The 23,803-nt window shown below is 36.3% G+C and overlaps 1 protein-coding gene across 1 annotated transcript in view; it reads right to left on the bottom strand.

The window, feature by feature from the left end:
* asic4b (acid-sensing (proton-gated) ion channel family member 4b) overlaps positions 1-17,041 on the bottom strand; it is a 43,625-nt gene extending 26,584 nt beyond the window's left edge. The window contains exon 1 of the mRNA XM_042725599.1: positions 15,617-17,041. Coding sequence (XP_042581533.1) covers positions 15,617-16,201 — 585 coding nt within the window. The 5' untranslated portion in view covers positions 16,202-17,041. The remainder of the gene's footprint in view (positions 1-15,616) is intronic.
* Between the last annotated feature and the right edge of the window lie 6,762 nt (positions 17,042-23,803).

Here is a 23,803-nt window from a genome sequence, read left to right as displayed (position 1 = left end):
TTTGGTAGAATTTGAAATCTATTTTGACATATTCTAAATGTCAAAGCTGGATTTTAAAAAGTCTTCAGTGTAACATGATCCTTCAGAAATCATTTTAATATACTGATTTGGTGCACAAGAAACATATCAATGTTAAAAACAGCTGTGCTGCTTAATATTTTGTGAAAACTGTGATTTTCTCAAAATTATTGGATGAACAGAAAGTTTGAAAGAATGGCATTTCCTTGAAATAACATTTAGTAACATTATAAATGTCTTTATTGTCACATGATCAACTTAATGCATGACTGCTGAACAAAAGTATTCATTTCTTAAAAAAAAAAAAACGAATTCTCACTTTTATCTATTTGTTTATTAGCATGCATATTATTAACATATTGGCTGTTTATTAGTACTTATATACCACTTATTCTGCATGACCACATTCTTTATCCCTAATCCTACTCAATACCTAAACTGAACAACTACCTAACTATTAATAAGCAGCAAATTAGGAGTTTATTAAGGTAAAAGTTGTAGCTAATGATTTGTTAATAGTGAGAAATGGACCTTAAAATAAAGTGACCGAAAGATCATTTTCATTTCAACTTGTCATGTGGACAAAAGAGTACACATAAACAGCACTCGCTTTTGTTTATTAACAATCATGATCTCCCATAGACAAATTATAATGAGACTATGCAAAACACTGATGGATTCTCATAACTCAATAACAATAACTGCCTCAAACTGAGTCTAAACAACCCATAATCAAAATTTGATTATACCTGTCTGATTGTTAATGAGTGAGTGAGTGAGTGAGTGAGTGAGTGTGAGTGAGTGTGTGTGTGTGTGTGTGTGTGTGTGTGTGTGTGTGTGTGTGTGTGTGTGTGTGTGTGTGTGTGTGTAGTTTACTCCTCTCATGGCGGGATCGAATCTCTCTGCATGTTCCTGTACTAGAGCTGAATGTTTTGAAAGTGTGCTCTCTTTGCCTTGGGCAGTTTAAGACATCCTGGAACTCAGAGACAGATGTTGCATCAGAGCTGGAGGGCTTGTCTTTAGCTCATTTTTTCTGCTCAGAAACATGCAGGTGTTGACAGAAATGCTACTTATTCTTTTAGACTGAATAAAATTTGGAAACATTGTTTGACCTGTTTCTTTTTATTTATGTTAGGCTCTGTTTAGATACGTTTACTTGCAGTCTGAAACAAGAGATTTGTCAATCTGCAATTGGAAAGATGGCAAGATGTACAAAAACACCTGTGTCCCACTTTGAAACCACCTGGATCACATTCCCTCTCTTTTACTGTCTCTGTCGCTCTCTCTCTTCCTGTCCTTATAATGACCTCTCACTGGGACAGCTTACCATTACTCACATATCTGTATGTGTTTGTTGTGTATTTTTTGCCCATGTTTTCCTGAGCACAAAGATCAGCAATCATCTCATCTGTCAGTCTCAGCCCTCAAACCTTTCATTAAAGAGATAATGTCCCATTGATTGACATAAAGGTTAGACCTAACAAAGTGTCAGTTGCATCTCAGTGTTTATTACACACACAGAATGCTACACTGCAGACCAGAAACAGCAGAAATAAAATTCTGCACATGTATTGTCCTGTCTGTTGGGACCAACCAATCGGGACACTGCACTGACATCACAGAGAATCAGCCTAGAGTCAAAAGAAATGTCAGCACTTCTGTCCTGTCGCTGAGAGGAGGGGAAATGAGATATGGACCGAGCACATGAATCACATCTGAGACTTTTACATATAAGACCATAAAATCTCCACATTTACTGCTGCATGCGTAGAAGATAACAAAACAGAGAGCTCTGTATTGCTTCAATTCCTTCTTGTGAATCACATGCTCATGTCTGACGTCTTCAGGGCTCTGAACATTAAAACTGTCGGAATTTTTTTTGATCTAAAAATGATTTCCTTCAGCAATTTAAAACCTGTCTGAACAAGAGCGTTTTCCACCACATATCAGGAAACAGATCAAAGCACCCAATGACAGTGTGGAATCTTTTGTGTTTGTGTCGTGCATAATGTGTCTGCTTGGTGACAGGTCATTTCTGTATAATTATGACAGCAGTGGTTGGTTACGGCCATTTGGGTGACAGAGGGTGTCAGCATACCGCAGCACCCGAACTGCCATATCTGTGATATTATGGGTTATTTACACTGATATCTATGGGGGAAAAGATTATTAAAAGAAAAGACGATGAGAAACAGAGCAAAAAGAAAACAAATAAAACAAAGTCAATGGTAAAAGAGAGAAAACAACAGTACACTATAAAAAAACAAAAACAATTGGTGTTCATTGAAGTTAATTAAAAACAACTGGCTTTTTAGTTTAATTTATTGACTTCAATGATTTAATATATTTTTTAAATGTTCCCTTTATGCATTACCTTCAAAGGTATGGGGTCAGTAGATTTTATTTATTTATTGAAATAAGTTATTTGATGAAAAATACAGTACAAAGAGTAAAATTATGAAATTGTATTACATAAATTAAATGTATTGATTAATTTTCGAATACATTTGTAATTTATTCATGTGATGGCAAAGCAGAACTTTTAGCAGCCATTACTCAGTTCTAAGAATCACTTTACAAAAAGAGGCACTTTTTTAGAGAACAATGACACTGAGGCAAACCTGCCACAGCACTAGTTGATGAATTATTCTTAGTCAAAAACCTATCGGTGCTGTCAGGCTTATCACAATAAACAAATATGGACAGAGCAAAGATAATTTAATTAAAATGTTTCTGTCCCCAGCAGATTTCTTGGAACTGAAAGAAATGTCACCCATAAATCACCCATTCTGATTTTTAACGAATTTACATCATGTTGGTTTATTAACAAGCAATAATAACATGTTCTACAATGAAAAAATTAATATTTAATCCAATTCTATTTACTGCTTTGTTCATATCTCCGTGGTTACATATCTTCTCTGATATATTTGACGTTGACAATTTTGGCGAGCAAACAGATGAGCGTGATTGTGTGATATGTATCTAACGAGTATGATATATTGTGCCGTCATTACAGTTTATTTTCGAGTGTGTGGTTAAATGCTCGCACATGCTTCATCAAACAAGCAATCAGAATTGAGGAGCAGAAAATTCGTTCAGGCAGTTAGTTTGCGCATTCAGACTGTTTACACAGAGAATGTCAATAAAGCACTTTAGATGGCACGCACAAACAAATTTCAATCCATCGATGAGTCTTGAAAAACATAAAAAGTTGTGTGTTCATTTTCGTCTATATTCCATAAAAATGTCAATGTTCCAAAAAAGGCTTGAATATTGTACTACAGAATAAAATCTCTGGACACCTCAGATAATGAAAGATGATTAGACGTTAATGAGATGCCAGTTGAAAGTGACTGTATTAATAAAAGCGAAGTGATTTCCTTTTATCTCAAGCACTCTTTGATGGAGATGTGATTAGTGTTTTAAATAATCTAAAGGCAGTGGTAGAGTTCATCAGATCTCTCTCACACACTTGCTTAGTATCTATCTATCCATCTCTTTCTCTCATCCTCTTGATGCCCCTCAATTTGCATGTTGCTGAGTAATGGGAAACGTTACATTCATACTAAAGCAACTTCAAACACGCAATTGATTTTAGAGCAAGCCCAGAATGTAATCTCTAAATCCTGTTGCTATACTGAGTTTGCCTTTGAAGTTGTCACGAACGAAGAGAACCATCTAGGAGGAATCATCATAATTCCAAAGACCAAAACAGAGGGAAAGGACAGGATCCGGGATTCACTGCTGCCCTGTTATTCCTACTGCAACTGGGACAATCATACAGCAATAAAAGAGCCAAATTAATACATTTTGTGATTTCATCCCTAGAGCTATAATCATTATATAGTACTGTGTTTTTGCTATGATATATTTCCATGACTGTGCTCGCAAGGAGATTAAATGACAATGACCACAATGTGATTTCAATTATGTTATTAAAGTCATACGGTGTGCATTTTGCAAAACTGACCTGCATTTAACCTTCTGAGGATTTGTTCTTTATTTCTCTTCATTGCTCCATCTCTTTATAATCTGCCCATTTTCATCATCTCTATAGTTATAGATATATAGATATAGATATAGATATATATAACATTTTTATGGAAATTGTGCTACACTTGTATTCAAGAGTTGTGGGTAAGTGTGATAAAAATAGGATACATTAGTTTGATACAAAAAATATATATATCTCAAATAAATGCTGTTTATTTAACATTCTATTCATCAAAGAATCTTGAAAAAGATACATCACAGTTTCCACAAACATATTAATGTGCAAAAAAATGAGAATAATTAGCTGAGCACCAATATTAATTGAGCACCAAATCAACATATTCTGAAGGATTATGGGGCACTGAAGACTAAAGTAATGGCTGATAAAAAATAAGGTCCCACTTTATATTGTGTACCTAATACCTGTGTACTTACATAGTAACTAGATGTGTACATAATTTGTAACCACAGTGTAAGTACATATTGGTACATAGTGTCTACAGCTCTAATGCTTGTGTAACTAAACATATGTAACAACCAACTGAATGGTATGTGTAAGTACAAATGTGTAACAGGACATTGGTAACAACACTTTTTGGTAATGAAAGTACAAATGTGAAACAAGACTAACAGAATGTTACTATTTATATTAAATGGACAATTCCCGAGGAGTAACCATGTAAGTACACTGGTATTACAGTGTTGCACCAACTCCAACTCGAGATCCCACTTTATGTATACCTAAACCTACCCATCTCCACCCCTTTAAATCCCATTTCCACCCCTAATCCTACCCGTCTCCACCCCCTGGATCAAATGGTTCCAATTACTCTTATACATATTGTTGTTACAAAATGTAGTTATATAATTCCTGTTACACAAGTACTTAGTGAAGTGAAAAAAAGTGTTGTTACCAATGTCCTGTTACACATTCATACTTACACAAACCATCCTGAGGGTTGTTACATGTGTGTAGTTACAGAAATATTACATTTCTAGATACTACGTACCACTGTGGTTACTATGTACACATTTAGTTACTATGTAAGTACACAGGTATTAGGGACACAATATAAAGTGGAACCATTATGAAATATGTATTATTTGTTCAATAATGTATTTTTTTTTACAATTAAGGTTTAAGGGTGCACAAAACATGAGGTTTTAGTATGTATGCCACATTACTCTAGACTAAACTAAGAAATAGGTCTGAAAACCAGGTGAGATCAGTGTCTCCCTCACAGACGTAATGCAAAAATAACTCTGTAATGCAATAAGCTTGTCTCAGGGACTTACCTAGTCACTAATGATATCACAGATCCTGCTGAGCCAATCAGAGACACAGTGAGTCAAAACACCAATCATTTACCACATCACTGATTTGATTCTACATAGATTGATATTGGCTATAAGAATCAATATAAGTATAGAGTGCTTAGTGTGCATAAATAATGTGTAGATTACACACCACACAATGAAAAAACAAACTTAAAAAATTCAAAAAAAACATGGTAAAGCACACAGTTCATAGCTCACTTTCTGTCTTAAATTATGCACACATGCACTGTACTTTTTTTCATAAAATACAATAGGTGCGTCCCAAATTGCATGCTTATGCACTATTCTATGACGTTTTGTAGTATAAATAGTGTGAGCAGTGAGTTCATACTGAAAATTCCAAAAAGAAAAAGTACACTTCAAACACCCGGATAACGCACTTAACCAAAAAACCGAAGTATGGAATGTTGGACACTTCATGCACTCAAGTGTTGCAGCTTTAATTATGTAACGAAGGGGGAGGGGCTATCAGATTCTGATTATGAATGACAAAATCACCTTATATAATTCATACACTACATGGTTGAGTACATAGTGCATAAGTGCATAGTGTATGAGTGCATAGTATACAGTGCGTCATTTGGGATGCAGGTAATGTATAAATAATTCATGAGTTATTCTGTGCTCCTTTTAAACACAAAGTCTGTTGGAAATTGAAACACAGAGGTACAATAAACACATTGATTTATTAATGTGTAACTAAAGACTTTTTTTAAAAGCCTAAAATGTCCTATATACTAAGACATACTCCTATTCAGTCAGAAAACAACAAGAAATTCACATGCATGCAAACACATTCACACTTCAGTAGCTGCAAAAGCAAACAATGATTTCAAGTTTTGAAAAAAAAAGAAAAGCTGCACAAACTAGTGAAATGAAAAAGTCTTTAAATGAAAGTTTTTAAATGAAAGACGTGACCCTCAAGCACTTAACACTTGTTATGTGCAATGGGAATTGTGTCAAATGGATGTGACACACAAACGCTAATTGTTTGAGTTCTGTCAGAGATAAAACATATATTCACTTAATAGCTGGGGAGGATCCAGGGAGATGAAAAGAGAGTAGCTGCTACTAACTTTTATCTGTTTACTTTTAGTTGATTCGCAAGTGTACTTTATAGTTGTATATGAGGCGAGAATATGCAGATAAACACAGCTTTGCTGATATATGGCCTTCTGCAAGTAATATTAATACAATAATCAGTTACACAATACCGATTCGCATTGGTGCATCAGTGTAAAAGTTAACGATGCAATGCATCGATTTAAAAAGTGTGCATCAGATACAAGCTGGCATTTGTATCATGATGCATCGTTTGTAACATATTTGCATTGGTAAAAATCTATTTATTTATATATAATCATTAGAAGATGTGCTATACTTTTATTGTTTATATTGTGACTAATATTTTATATGTAGATTGATTTATCCTGATTTCTCTAAACTGTTTTTCAAGCGCATTCTCTCATCATCACTGCTACGTGAATATGACATATCACAACCGAGGTGTTAGAAGTTAGAAGGCACTTTTAATTTATGTTAATTTATGTTTTGTAATTTATGATTTGCTGTCTGTCTGAACCAAAGAAATAAATGTGAACTATTTACCATTTCGAATTGCATAGCATAATATTATTTCCATTGCATCGAATTGCATTGAATTGCATTGTATATTGAATCGAAATCGGATCACATTACATCGTAATGGGGTGGATCGTATTGAGGTTTCTAGGCTAAACTCCTCCCCATTAAACACTAGAATGAGACGGCATAATAAGTTCAAATGTAAAGTCAGAAATGTTTCCACCTCATGGTCATAGCATTAAAATATTATTAAAAATGAATTTGGGAAAATACTTGAATTCCAAAATACAGTATACTGTATTTGTGACTTTCTATTAATGCAGTACTGTCACTGAAAACTGTCTGGTTTCCCAGAGGTTAACATCGGCAGTATCGTGTGATTAATTTTACAACAAACGTTTTTTTTGTTGGCGCCAATAGCCTTATGAGCAGCACACCGTCAATTAGCACCTTTGTGCTTTGGGCATCCCGAGGTTGAGTCCTGGCTCGTGGACCTTTCCCGATCCCATCCCCCGCTCTCTCTCTCTCTCTCTCTCTCTCTCTCTCATTTTCCTTACCGTCTGTCCTATCACAATAAAGGCAAAAATAAATCTTTAAAAAAAAAAATTCTTGCACTTGAGAATGAAATTTATAAGCTACATTTTTGCCAATTCTTTTTCATGAATTGGAATGTGTGCAAAAGATTGTGGGTGATTGGAGGACACGAAGGATACACTTGAAGCATCCTTCAGAAAATGCAGAAAGGACGCAAATTTCCAAATAAGAAACACCCAAAGGCAATCACTTGTTTGTTCCTTAATGAATCAGTGTTTTGAATGAATCAGTTGAACATATTATTCAGTGACTCACTCAAAGGCAGTCCCTTGTCACCACCTACTGGTGTAATGACATAACCTGATTACTTGAGACACAAGCAGTGAAAAGTCAGATCTCTTGGACCAATCAGGTTAATAATGAAGCCCATTTCTGCCACGTAAATTTAAAAAAAAAAAAAAAAAATTTCGAAATTATTACTTATGTCAAAATTATGACTTTAAAAGTCGAAATTGACTCAATGACTTTATAAACACATTGGTCACAGGAAAGTGGTCTATAATGATAAACAGCACATTCTGAAACTAGTTAAGCTGGCTAAACAGTTTGGAGGACCAAGTTCAACACACACCTTATTAATAAAGCATATACCATTAACATACACACAGAATATAGCCCAGAATATGAACGCAACATGCTGAGTTGCACATTAAGCATTTTCTTGGGGTAGAATGGGAAATACTGTAAATCAATAAATATATATGTTTATACTGTATATAATTATAAATAATGTTTTGATATAATATATATCATAAAATGATTCAGTGATTCAATAACTTATTCAAAAAACATAGAAGATATTCATTTGTCACCACCTACTGGCATGAAGATGTAATCAGCAAAAATGGTCAATGCTGTTTGAAATTGTGTAAATAGCACAAATAAATAAACAGAACAAATATACAAATTAAACAATGTTTAAGTTTTTTCAAGTTTGTAGGTGTCCAGATACAGAAACTGAATAATCAAATGTAATAAATTAAATTAATATAGATTTATTCGTGGTAAAACTACAAAGTATTTCAGCAAAGGGCTGTGAGTGATTTTCTCTTTTAATTTATTGGGTTAACATTAAGGAAACCGACAGCAGCTAGTAGGCTAAATTGGGTGCAGTCACTTTAAGAGACAATGCATCGCAAATAACGATACACATTCGATATCTTTCTCAACTGTTTTCTATATATTTATATGTTTAAGTTTAGTTATTTCAATTTTATGTGTTTATAAAGTCATTAAGTCAATTTCAATTTGTAAACTCATAATTCCAACTTTTTAAAGTCATAAGTCATAATTTCGATTTAGTAAATCATAATTTCACATTTTTAAGGCAAATGGGCTTCCACAGGTTAGAGTACTGAACTGGTTGTTATATCTACAGTGAAAAGTAAAGACAATTAGTCCTTTTCTTGTGCATTTTGCTGTCACATTTTCACATTGCTATGTTGCTATGTTAATTAAAATCTCCAAAATACAAAGCACTTTGAAGTTGAACAGTATATGTTTATCTTAAAATATGCTTGTACAGTCATTCTTTATTCTTAATTCACATAGCAAACCCACTTTGAGAGGAGAATTAAATTCATTTATTACAATAAATTACTGCAATAAAGTCCTATGTCAGTCATTCAAAACTATACAAAAATCTCAAATGGCATTTGTGTTAAGATTTAAAAAAAAAAAAATCAAGATTATCTATTATTTTCCTAAAACAAAACTGATAGTGTTTTAGCAACCTTGCTATGTGAAACTCATAAATATTCAAAAATCAAAACATCACAGAACATTTTGATAAACCTCTGCCAAATCAAAAAAAAAAACAACAACAGCAGAGCATTAAAGTCAGAGAAAAATAGCAGTCCAACACAGTTCACTTTCGTGACGTTAATCGGAAGAAATGATTCACATTCCCTGGACTTAGACCAGAAGCCCTCAATTACTCCTCCATGTGAAAACCTGTTTCTGAGATGAGAAATAAAACAAATGAATTTAAGTAAAATCTGTTTCTTGGGTGGGAAAATGAAGGAAATGAAACATTATCTCAGTTTGATGTCTCATGCTTGAACTAACTGAACTGTAAGAGCTCTGTGAAAGCCAAAGAGTTTGTTAACATCACCCACTGCGTACACATTAGTCATCCGCAGTCTGAGACTACAGCTGACATATCTGCTGCTGGGAGATTTTGTTGTTTTCTTTTCTTTTTCTTTTTTTTCTTAAAACTACATTAGAGATAAAGTCATATATTTAAGAGGAAACATAGATGAATGGAGAAAGACAGAGAAGAGAGGAAAGAATGTGTGAAGTAACTGTTTATGGTATATCACGTCTGAGATCTGTAAGTTATTTGTTTCTGTGTGAACAAAAAAATAAATAAAAACATGTTTATGTTCATGCATGTAATGAGATTTTTATTGAATGCGAGAGAACATTGCTTTAAATTTATGGTCAGCATAAGTGTTTCAGTGGTGAGTATGTGTGAGTGATTAGCTAAATCCAGTGAGTGGCAGGAAGGAGCCATCCATTGCCATCTCAGTGGCAGGGAGCGCTGATGAATGTTTCATGTGAGTTTCACTAATCTATGCCACTCTATTGTGGAAAATCAAGCATGCAAAATCATTACCAAGCTAAAGGATGGAGGGAAAAGGGAGAACTGATCCATTGACCTCCAGTGGGCTTGTTTATTCTTGTTCCCCCAAGGTCGTTGTGTGGTCATTATTTACAGAAATGATTACTGCTGACTTTCTTGTATGCCAAAAATAGTAATTACATTTATCTCTGACAACCGGGATGTTGCAACCTTCGCACCTGAACCACCGGCTGCTTAAAAAATCGACCGGTCTGATTTGAATGGAAATAGAATGGAAATGCAAATTGGAAGTGTTTTCTGAGTGGCACTGTATAAGCAAACTGGTTTACATATAATGCATTTTGACTACTGAATGAATAATATCATATCATTATAAAGCATCTAATTATTGGTGAGTGCATGAAAATTAGATCTGTATCTGTATGGGGAAATTATGTAACAAGTTTTCATTTCTCTCCTAGTTAAAGGGGAAACTACAGATGTACAGAGCTACTGACAGACATGAAAAAAAAAACAGTGGTGGCATTTTATGATACAAGAATATTTCACCCTTATGCAAAGAAATTTTCTTATATATTGGCATCCATGTATTAAATTATTTAATGTATATTGAAAATATATGCAATAATATATTGTTAAAGAGGTCATATGATGCGATTTCAAGTTTTCCTTTCTCTTTGGAATGTTACAAGCTCTTGGTGCATAAAGACAATCTGTAAAGTTGCAAAGACTAAAGTCTCAAACCCAAAGAGATATTCTTTATAAAAGTTAAGACTTGTCCACGCCCTCCTAAAATGCCTTGTTTTAACACGCACCCACATGTCTATGACATGATGTGGGAAGATTTGCATAACGCCGCCCAAATGTTCATGCAAAGAAAGAAGGCGTAACCTTTGATTCTCGCTGTTGCCACTGGCGCCATGTTGTGGAGACGCTGTTTTGTAAAGCGGAAATACTTAGTTTGGCCTTCCAAAAGAGGACACAACTAGAAATCAGTGGTTAAGTTGTATTAACAGCACTGTTCCAGAACAGTTCAACCCAAATATTCGAGTGTGTGCAGCACATTTTATGGACGACTGTTTCCTGATCCTTGGAGAGAAGACTACAATGCCAGCTGTTCTGACTAACAGTCTGTAAGTATGTTTACATATGTAAAGTATTTGCCACTGACAATTCAAATGTGAGTTTTGAGCAGTGTAGAGCAGTGGTTCTCAATTCCAGTCTTCGTGCCCCCCTGCTCTACATATTTTGTATGTTTCTCTTATGGCTTCAGACGTTCGTTCTATTTGAATACAAGTGCCCTGTGAAGTGGACATCAAAGGATATTCCGCCATGATTTCAGTTCGAAGAGAATGTAAATGTTCCATTCATAGTGCATTGAAGTGTGCGAGACGTGAATTTAAATTGTATTTATTTACAGAGGTATATGATGTCACACTTCTCTGTGTGTGAATGAAAATCCGCGAATGAAAATCTGCGAATGAATGTTCCGAAGTGAGGTTAACTTCAACAGATTTCCCCTGTTCAGGGAATATGGAGAAATGAACACTGTGTAGGGACCATGTCAATGGGAACACAGTTCATGCACGGAGGTCACTTCTAACAAGCTGATTATCTGCATTAGGTGAGTTAATAAAGAGAGAGATGCAAAATATGCAGAGCTGGGGGGCACGAGGACTGGAATTGAGAAACGCTGGTGTAGAGTAGCACTTGTTGTTTGTCGTTTCTCCAATCACAAATGCAGACATGGTTTTATTTTTATGCAGCGCGATGCAACGCAATGCGTAAAAACACAGTATAAGTCATTATAATCTGTAATTATGTCCCAACTAGATGCAACAAATAGCTTGTTTGTAATGGTTTTTATTATTTTTGTCTTGTAGCGCTGGTGTTCTGACTGGGACACACATCACAGTATAGTAAGGGGTGTAACATTTCCATCACACGCTTGAGGCATTCAGCCAATCACAAAGCACTGGATAGCTGGCCAATCAGAGCACACCTCACTTTTCAGAGCGATGAGCTTTGTAATAAACAACGCGTTTCATATGACCCCTTTAAGATATTACAATATATTGAGTAATACATAAGGAACTGCCACTTTTTAAATACAGAAAAAAAATATGTTTTCTTTTATACTTTGAAATGTATGTAATTTTGTATTCAGTAATACATGTAATAAAATCTAGTACTGTGCGTAAATAAATATATTTGATATATGTACTAGCCTATATGTATTTACACACATGTATGTGCAACATAAACAACTATGAGGAAAATGTATATGAGATTTTTATAATGTATAATCATTTTCCCACTATGTGTCATTTTAATTGGCTATATCACATATATTTTCATGTATGAAATGTGTAATTATGTAAACAAAAAATTGAAATGTGAGTAAGTTTATAGCTGTATCTAAACGTGTTAATTCATTAAAGAGAATGCGAGGAAAAATGTAGTGCAGATTTTCTTCATTGTGATAGATTTACATACATGGTCCATGCAAATATTGCAGTACATAATGTGTATATATATATATATATACTATAGTTTCCTGTATGTATACCTGTATGTATTATTTAGCTTTATATATTCCAGAATATTCTTATATGTTTTGTAAGGGCAGGAGCATTAGTGTCACAAGAGGTGTACTGTAGATTTCAGGTTGGTTGTTTGGAATATTAATGATATATATTTACATAAATATTTTAAAAAAATATGTATTTAAGATGCATTCTGAATCAAAAGAATAAAATAAGGCATTATTATTATGCCTATTGTTATTATTATTATTTAATGCACCTGAAAATTACTTTTATTACTTTATTCCTTTCCTTTATTACAGCTTTAAGTGGCAAAAATGTATCCTGTTTAAACTGACATAGTTATAAGGTGTTCATTGTTTCTAAACAGATTGATGGTCATTCTTCAGAAGTGCCAGGTGGACTGCATAAGGTTGGATAACACACATTCTTTTTTGGTCAGTGAGGGTGTCAGCAAAGAGTTCATGCACAGTTTGTCACCCTTAAGCCTTCACAGCAGTCTATTTTTGGCACTGAAAACATTTATAATGATTTTAAAGGCTTTTTAATCAGTTCATTCTAAGAGATGGACAACCAGACAGTTATAATTTTTGTGTAAGAGCCATAAAAAGGGCCATTAGGATCTCTGAAGACAGGAGAACAGATAGATCAACTTGTAACTTACAGAGCATTTAGCTTGTAAGAAAGTCTATCTCACATCTATGCTGAATATTGATTTAAAAAGCTTTAGATGGCTGAAAAAAATGAAGGCACATTTATTCAGCACTAGATCTTACAGTAAATAAACAGATACAAAAACTAGCCAGATAATAGTTTATGCCAAAACTGGCTTATATCTGGTACTTCTTGTTAGCATTAGATGTGACTGTGGTTTACCATAACACAGAACAGACTTTTGACAAAAGCATTATTCTCAACAAGAACTGTTCGATTTCACAGGAAAAGAATGATCCAATACTGTATCCATCAATCATTGTTCTTTTTTTTTTTTTTTTTACATGCAGGCAGGTACATTTTAAAATAGATAGGCTGTCATAGCTCATTTCAAAAATGGCACAACAATCTGAGCAAATGATTGTATTGACGACAAAGAAGATTTTTATATTCAGTTTTTCTCACACAGTACTTCTTTCCATTTTAAAGCACAAATTTACAGACACTAAAATGTATTTTGACAGAATGCAGTTATGACCTAATTTTTAAATAACAAATAGTATAGCAGCACTATTTCATCTCTGTGCAATGAGATATCTACAGATGCATTACTGCATCAAGCAACCTCAGATTCCACAGACTTTAAGACTATAACATCCTGCTGCAATGTCAGAACATAACAAGGGCTTTATGTCAAAACTATGATGTGTAAACCTCACAGGTACTGTATTAAATGTGTTTCGGCACTACTACATGTGCTGTTGACAAAACAGGAAATCTTAACTGAGCAACAAAAGAGCTTAATAAGGATGGTTCAAGATCTGAAGACATCAGAGAGATCACAGCTGCTAGTGACTTCTTAGATGAAAAAGCATGAAACGTTAAACTAAATAGAATGTCAACAGAACAACCATACCCCAACACTGAAAACAAGCACCAAATATGAGTAAAAATTGCCTTTGGTAATTGGATAACACAGCAACTGGCAGCAGTTTAGCAATTGCAACATAATAAAGGGGTTAAATCCCAATATGCAAACAAGCCTGGTGACCGTTACATTTGTTCTGATGTATCCAAATGAGTAAATCAAGCCAAAGAAAAACAAACAGACAGACACTAAGTGTTTAGCTAAAAAAAAAAAAAAAATCCATTATAATGGGGCCATATAAAAATAAATAATAATGCAAATATAAAAAATAAAACAATCTATAAAATAATATAACAATTAAAATACACTTTAAGGTTACTACTTCCAAAGATTTTGCTAAATGCAAGCTTATTTAATGTAGAGTAGGATGTTGATCTCTTGGCTATAGCTCTCTAAGTACACATGGGAAATACTTTAATAAGCGCAGGTTACAATGTCAATCACTGAAAAACAGACTGTCAGCAATATGCACAAATCTGCAGCAACTTGGATGCGCATGTCCATATGAAAAGAGAAACCAGAAATTCTGGTAATTCCCGGGTCATGGGGCACAATGAAAATTTATACACACTGGCAAACTAATTTGTGAACAGGATAATAAAGTAAATCACCTGCCTAAGCCTTCACTGCTGAATCCCATGAAATCACACAGTAAATGATTATATTTTAAAACTCTACATAAGAAACCAAGACTAAACAGAGTGAAGGAGGTAGCAGAGAAGAGAAAATGAGTAAATTAATTATATGAGGAGGGCTCGAACTCTAGAGAGAGCTGATATCCTTGACAGAAATCTCATAATCTATATCAAGGATATCTCTCATATCTAATCCTGTTTAGACTGATAACAAGAGCCCTAAGAGGAAATTACTGAATGAATTACAACAATAACAGCAAAACTAAAGAGAATTACACCAACGTGACAAGCAAAAAATGGCAACGTAAGGGAAGGAACTTTCTACAGAGAGTTAAGCGCATGTCTCCTCAAGGCTGACTGGGCTAATGCAGGAATCATGTCACTTGTCCCTCTCCTGAATTTTTCATCCATTCTCTGGCCAAAATAAGACTCGGCATCAGATGGGACAGACTATGATGTAACAGGAAAAGAAAAGGATGTAGAAAGCGGGGAGAGAGAAATGTGGCAGATCTTGAATTGAGATGGCAAATAACTGCATCGTTCTGTTGCCCTAGCATGGAGGTTAGACACAGATGGATGGGGCTTAATTTCCTCTTTTCAAACAAATCGCTTAGCTGTTAGCTGTTTCAGGCATTATAAAATTTCACTCAGAGTCACCAAACAAAGAGGTGCATGCAAAGAGAAGATTATAAATCCAAACAAATGATCCTGGTAGCCAATCATAGCCTGTACTACTCACCACGCTGAAGTCTTCACTCGAGCAGTTCTGCCCACTGAAGTTGCAACTCTTCAGCATGTCTTCCAGCTGGTGGCCAGTCCTCTGGAAAATGTCTAGCATGTCAGGGGGAGGGTACTGGAGCTCACTTGGTCGGTGTCCTTTCCGGCTCTTGGGTGGCAGTCCGGTGAGGTTAGCCAAGTGGTAGATGTCTGCATCGGTGAGGGCTGAGAAGCGGAATCGGTTGACGTTGCAGACCGTGATGGCCGGGAAGGTGAGCTCACGGCGGGTTTCTTCCCTCATAGCTGCGAGGTGGGGCCGCTCTAGATAAGTCGCCGTGCTCCATGTTGCCTGGTACAGGAAGAGACCAAGCGAGGCCAACAGTGCCAGTCCCCAGAGGGTCTGTCTGAAGCCCAAGCGCCCTGAGGTCCCCAACACCCGAGCAAGACCGTGCAGCGAAGAAGAGCTTGCGAAAGATGCCAGATCAGCCATGCTTCCTTTTTGCCGCGGAAGGCCATCTAGCATAACGGTCCCGCCTCCTTCTGTCGAGGCCCCCTTGGCATCGTCGCCTTCAGCAAACTTGATTTTACAAACAAATTCGATGGGCATGTGGTTGGCCAGTGCTGTCCTTTACAGATGACTCTTATCCCTCCTGCTGATCTGTCCCTGAGCCTTTGCTCTTTTCCGTTTCACCAGTTATATTCTACCACGCTGTGGCTGTTAGAACATTTTTTTCACTGAGGTTGTTATTCTCTCCCGGACCCAGCTGCGTTCCTATTTATAACAAATATTTCTCTTTTCAGTTTCACCTTTATCAGCTCTGCGTTCCTCACTTCATCTCTGTTTCATTCTTCCAATACTATTTCTTCAGTTACTTTTTCTACTCTGTCCATCAGACTCTCCTACCTCCGCACTTTTCCTTCAGATTCCCATCTCTCTCTTCTTCTCCTCCATCCTTTGCTTCCACTCTCTCCTTCTTTTCTCCTTGGTTTGTGCTGTGGTCTGCTGCTGTTTGAGGAGCAGTGTGCAGATGGTGAGAGGAGGTGCTGCGTTTGCCGTGTCAGTGCCCCAGGATGTGCCACAGCAGTAGACTCCAGAGAGAGTAGAGGTATGAGCTGGAGACTATGAGAGAAAGATGAGAGAGAAACACACACACGTGAGTTCCACAGCTCTCCTCAGCTGCTCGCTGACGGCTGACGTAGCTGCTGCCCGAACTCCTCTCGCACACTCAGAGAAAGAGAGCGAGAGAGCGATGGAGAGAGTAAGGGAACTGGAGAGACCTCTGGTTCCTGCCTCAAATTCTGCCCTCTCTACATGCCCTATAAGAAAGAGGAGGGGAAGAGAGAGAAGTGGAAGAAGAGATATTTAATATTACATGAGCAGAGAAGGCAGGGGTTATTTCCCCTTCAGTGGAGAAGAGCTGTCCCAACCCACACTAGAGCTTTTATTTCTCTCACAGCAGCAGGTTGTTACATCCACTTACAGTGGTCACTCACTGTCTCCACCATGACACTCTCTTTCTTTCACTCTCTGTGTTCTTTCTTTATCTTTCTTTTACTCAGCAGGTATGAATGTGACTGCACTGTAGGTAAATGGGGGTGCAAGAATCTGCTAGAGAAAATGCATCACATTTAGTACGTCCTTCGTGGTTTAAAGACAGCACACTCGGCAAGTTTGTTGCATAAATAAGGCTCACAACATGGTTTGTGAAAAGCGCTATATAAATAAAAGTTGACTTGATCCATGCATTCCAGCATGATTTGACAATGTTCAAAAGAGCTTCTCGTGCTTTAACGGAGGCAAAAAAAAAAAAAAAAAAAAAACATCTGACCATTTATACAAAGAAGACCACATGGTGAATGTCAAAAATTAGTTTGATATGTTATGGTTAGCAACATAGGAATTTCTAAATATTCTGTACAACTTACACATACATTTTTGTAGATTTGTAAAATGTAAAACAACAACAACAAAAAAAATCCTTTATTATAATTCTGTATATCTATACTACAAATGAATTTGTACAGGTATATAAATTTATACAAAAATTAAGACCCTAGTCTACTGTAAATCCAAAATATAAAAAAAAGGAATTGGAAGATCCGTTTATAATCATTTTACTCACTCACTATATAATAGTATATACATGCTTTATAACTGTTAATTCCATAAATCTGATATTATATCCACCTACAATTATTTGAAAACATTTGTATGCCTCTAAAGTTGTTCATACATAAAAGTTACATTATAAATGCTGTTAATATATGAATTTGGTATTTCTCAATGTCTAGGCAAATGTCTGAAAACGTATGGTAGCTAGAACACACACTTTATATATGAATGCCTAATGATATTGCACTAAAACAGGGCAGAATGTTAAATATTTCCTTACTTTAGGTAATAACTTTTCTCTGTTTTACCATTTTTTAAATCCCAGTTAGGTTTAAAAAAAAAATCCTGTCAATTTTGTTAAATTCAGCTTTTTTACACATTAATTTCTACTAGTTTAAATGTACTTGGAATAGAGTGCTGCAGCCATAATGTCAAAACCCAGAACCCAGATTTTCCTGTGGGTTATCCTATGTAGTTACTTATTACAAACATACATTTAAAAAAAAAAATAATAATAAGCATAAATGCATAAAAATTTGTGGTTTCAGTATGAGTGTGTGTAATTTATAGCATTTTATCGTCAAGTTACCACAGAACTTGTTTTATTTAGAAATGTAAAAAAAAAAAAAAAAAAAAACATTATAAAAACCCATAGGAAAATCACGAGGGAACCCATGGTGAATAAGTCTTCTGGGTTTTGACGTCACGGTTGCAGCACTCTGTTGTGTACTATAAATATTTTTGCTTCTCAAGACAAATTGCTTGCAATGTTCCTCGTTTAGAAGTTTGCTTTTGATAAAAGAATCTGCTATATAAACAAATGTGAATGTATGTATCAAATGAAATGATATGCTAATTGTGTTTTATCTGTTTTTGTATGTCTCCATTTATGTTCGTGCATGCACATGAGTCACTCTTCCAAAGTTGCATCTATTCCCAAGTTGTCTATCCACTATCCCCATACGTGCTGTAGCCAAAGTGTTGTTTGTGCAGTTGTGTTAGAGAGTAACAATGTGAGACTAATGGTGGTGTTAATGAAGACTGAGAACATTGTAACGAGTGTGAGGCGACTCCTGAAGATCAATCCTCTCCCTGCCGGAAAAAAAAGAGACTGACAGACCATTGATTAGATAGATGCGAGAACAAGTGATTAAGGAGTTGCGTGATCACGCACAAACAAACGCACATACACATACCAAAGCTAAGCTGCACACACTTAGTCTCTTTGGAAAAAGTCTACAAGTGCATTAGATATGCATATCACAAAAATAAATGCAATAATCATCAATAGTCTTTTAAACTCAAAGATGCCCGACAAAAACAGAAATGATAAAGTATGAGAGAGAAAAGGAGCGATAAATAGTTAAGAACCATGAGGATGCTTTCTATGTACATAGTGAAATATAACACTGTGCTTAGAAAAGTGCTTTCAAACAATGTAGACACGTCATCCGTCATCTAAAGGAAAATGCTTTGTGCAATATGTATTATATACAGTTCTGTACTACAACAAAACTGCCTAGCTGACTTTTCTACTGAACAAATGCATCCATCTCAACAGAGTAAGCATTAGATAATCTGAGGCTCCCGGGGTCTGTTTTCTGTTGACCAGCTATTCAAAGGCAGCTCTGAGTTTTGAACAGAATTGGTCCTGTGAATCAGGAGTAATTTAGTCTGACAGCATTTCATTCAAAGAAAAACACTGAGGTGGACCTTGGGGGTGAATTTTTGAGGACATTTTGACCGCGTCCCAATTTTGTTTAGTCTGAACATTAGAACAACTTTTTCTTTGAAAAAAGGTTGAGTAGCAGCCTGTCTAACACACTCGAGACGTTCCAAAGCTTCAGTAGTGACAGACCTGAAGATAGAAAATCCATCTTATATTTATGAAGAGATCTGAGAGCAAAAGACAACTGGTCCCATCATTTATCCTCGCTGTGAGGGGAATGTTACGTGTTGCGCTGTGGCATACAAACACGCAAAGATGTGTAACAAAGTCTTGACACACTAGGCGAATCTTTGAGTCTCACCAACCGTCTCATGAATTATTAATGTCCCCCCAGGAAGCAATGCTGACAGTGATCCACGCCTCCTCCCTCAACAAACACGTAATCATACACATTCTCAGCTTGAGAAAGATTTAAGGTGAAAGTAAGTGCTGCTTCACTTCTCCTTCGTACTTCTCTGATAGCGCCCCACTTCTGACTTCTTTCCACGCATCAACCACTCTAAGCCACTCCGACTGACAGAAAAGAAGTTTTAAATGCCTCTCACACATGATTTACTCCACGATGACTCTCCCTGAACGGCTGTCCTCAAATATATTTGGTAAATACAGAGAGAGAACATCAGTTTTGGAGTGTGCTGTGTCTGTACTTCATGTCCCAACAATGTAAATAAGAGATTAATTGAGCAGTGTAGTCTGTATCATTGATTATAATGGAAGAGTGCATTCAGTGAGCTTGCCCTTTGTGATCGACAGCTCCAGTGATTATAAAGAAAGTTTTTTTTTTAAGTGCTTTCATCTCTGTTATGTAATAAAAGACTATTTGTTTTGGCAGCTTGGTTTCAATAAATGCTGCTTTTGGACTAATGAGAAAGTTTTGAATTCTGAAACTTACAATATGTTTTTATAATATAGTTACCTCTTATATGTCAAATGATCAGGGAAAAATTAATTTCTCAATTTATGACCCCTCTTAATGCCAAAATTATTTTCCTGCTTTTCTCTATATTTCCTGCTAATTTCTTCTGGAAATAATAGAGACGATCTTGTCATTTATTATGCTACAGTTTAGTCATTGTGGGCAGTAATTTAACCAGCTCATTAATTCTCGTTCATGTCTTTAACAATAACAGACAAGAGTGCGATGAACTGCAGAATGTAGGTCATGAGACTCTTGTCCATTGAACTAGTATCACCCAGAGTTACCTTTGTTTGGACATGCACAGGTATGAATAAATGTTCAGTAATGGCTTCTGAGTAATAAAGGCAGCTGTACCAAGTGGATGTGCACAAATCAAGTGAAAATGAAAAAAAGTAAAAGTGAAGTGTCATCCAGCCAAGTGTGGTGACCCATACTCAGAATTTGTGCTCTGCATTTAACCCATCCAAAGTGTACACACACAGCAGTGAACACACATACACACACACACCCGGAGCAGTGGGCAGCCATTTTTAGCAGTTGGGGGTTCGGTGCCTTGCTCAAGGGCACCTCAGTCGTGGTATTGCCGGCCTGAGACTCGAACCCATAACCTTAGTGTAACGAGTGGGGCAGGGCCGCGAGCCGTTGGAATGGGTCGAGGCCGTTGGAGTAATTGGAAATGAGCGACACCTGCGCAACTTACCTGTCTCGAGTCCCACGAAGGAGCTCCGGAAGGATAAAAAGGAGGAGTTACGACTGTGAAGGACGAAATAGGACCAGGCCTGGACTTTATTTTCTGTTTTGGTTTTGTTTGTGCACGGCAGTCGTCCGCGAGGGGCAGTCGCAATATTTTGTGTTTATTTTATTATTAAAGTTTTTGTTTAAATGCTCGCCGGTTCCCGCCTCCTTCTTCACGTGATTACGAACGTTGGTATATTGTTACAGTTAGGGTTAGGAGTCAAACTCTCTAACCATTAGGCCACGACTTCCCGTGTATACTCAATACGTGTATACTCAATATATATATATATATATTCAATTTACATTAAAACAATAATTTTTTATCATTTTATCACAACTTAATTTCATTGCATGTTAAGTAATCCACTTAAATTTCTAAGACAATAATAAAATAAAAGTTTATTTAATCCAATTGTTTTGGGACTACATTAATAAGTTTTGCTGGCATTAACTGAAACTGGGCAGGGGCTTTACAGTTCACAGCATGCTTTCCACAAAAATTGATGGGGCGAGAAAATAACTGCACTTACAGTATATGCACATACTATAATCTATAGCTACATTACATGTATTTACATGTCATGTTGCATTTGAAATGATTGGGTTTATTCTTGTAACCGGATTAACTACAAAGAACACATTGAAAACATGGGGTTCTTGGGGTTTATTCTGACTGCTGTGTTGATTAAATGACTGCGGTCAATGGGAGCAAAGTTTAATGCAACAAAGATTTTTAAGAAACGATGTCTAATTTTCACAAAGAATCACAAAAGTATCTTTGGTGTTACACACAAAAAGAATCTGACACAGTGCATGGTAACTTTAAATCTGATACTGAATCATATACAAATGAATTCGTCTTTAGACACAGTAGATAGACGTCAAATCCAATACACTGAAACACACTGGTTGTAAACACAGTGAAATACACTGAAACACACTGGGTTTAAACTAATCACCAAGAGGGAAAAAAAAACTATAAAAAAAAATAAAATACGGTAAAAACTAATTGGAATACGGCAGTGGCTAAGGCACAAGATAATTGAAAGCACATTAACAAAGCCATTTTAACTTTGTTACACAGATTAACCATAAATTATCGGACATACAAATCAAATCACACGTTAGTATGGTCACGTAACAGATTTTCAACATAATCATTAACAGGGATGTGTAGCTTATCTAATTAACACAATGCATACATTTATATGATATCATGGAACTTGCATACCCAAATATGCTACCATTAACCGCGAGTTCCACTCGTCTCACACAAGTCACATCCACTTGCATTTAATGAAATTTACACACCAAATGTTTGTCTAGACTCAGCTTCGTAACATACGTATTTGTGCATATTAAAATACATTAGAATGATATTTACCAAGAAAAATTATTTTTACCACATGGTAAATTAGATCGATGCGAGCACTACAGCGTGGAGCTCTGATGCACCATAAAAAAGGTTTCTCTAACCACACCCACACATCCAAAGTACACATACAATCTCAGAAGAAGAGCGAGGGAATCCCTTAAAGGAGCCATGAAATTTTTTTTAACATAATACAGAAACAGTGGCTAGTTTTACAACCTGGCCACATCCTCTCCTGCTATGAAATCATTGTCCTCAATGACTTAGTGCATATTCTTAACTTCCTTCACAGCTTCTCTAAAAAACACAGTACCAAGGCTTGTCAAGCCCTGGGGAAAAATTTCAGGACTGAGTGAAACATCTTGGCTCATGAAACAGGTTAGAATGCATACCAGCATTTGCTAAGTTAGTCCTTCTTGGTGTGGTAAGAGGCCTTTTAGACAAACGTTTGTTTATTACGGGGCATGTTCCATTGATTGTTCTGATTCAAAGCTGTTCCCCACCATGAACAAGATCAGATTCAACAGCTAACGGTTCCTCTGCTAACCTGGAGAAATTACATTTCTTGTCTCTTCCAGACGAGGCCAGGTGACCTCTTCCAATATCACACACTCTGGGTCAACATTTTCAACTTCCCTCTTCTCAGATGGAAACTGAGCTGTTGGAGCTTTCAAACTACCCTCTGTTGCCATCGGCTCAACGACAGGATTCACACAAGGGCACAAGTCAACTCTGTGGACTCTCTTACATGGACCTCCCTCCAGAGGCTCAACCGTATATGTGATGCCCTGTACTTCTACAACCCAATATACTGTAGGAGCCCACACATCCTGTATCTTGTTTCTGCCCGCAGGTCAGTGACGTAAATACACTGTTTGACCAACACTAATGGTAGGACAGTAAACCTTGTCATTTAACCGAGTATGCCATTCAGCAGCCTTCTGCTCCACATATTCTCCTTCTCTTTCATGAGTTTCACTGAGTTGGCTTTGGTGAATGACTAACCAATCCTGTCTTCTATCTACAGTTTGTTCCTGGGCTAGAAGAGCATCATTGGGAAGATTTGGTTCTACACTAAGCAGCAAGAAATAGGGTGAGTGCCCGGTTGTTGCATGTGGGGTTACACTGTATGCATATATCAACTCATGGAGGTGTTCTGGCCAACGTTTTTTCTTTTCAGGAGGAAGTGTTCTTAACAACTCATAAAGCGTTGTATTAAATCGCTCTAAATGTGCATTGCCTTGTGGGCGGTAAGGAGTCGTGCATGTTTTCCTCACTCCATATAGTCGACACAACTCGACTATATGCTATCACCTCACTTTAAAAATTTCTTCCCTA

This window comes from Cyprinus carpio, chromosome B6, assembly GCF_018340385.1.
Source record: "Cyprinus carpio isolate SPL01 chromosome B6, ASM1834038v1, whole genome shotgun sequence".
Lineage (NCBI taxonomy): Eukaryota > Metazoa > Chordata > Actinopteri > Cypriniformes > Cyprinidae > Cyprinus > Cyprinus carpio.
The sequence above is the reverse complement of the archived record's forward strand: the minus strand, read 5'-3'. Positions and strand labels throughout refer to the sequence as shown.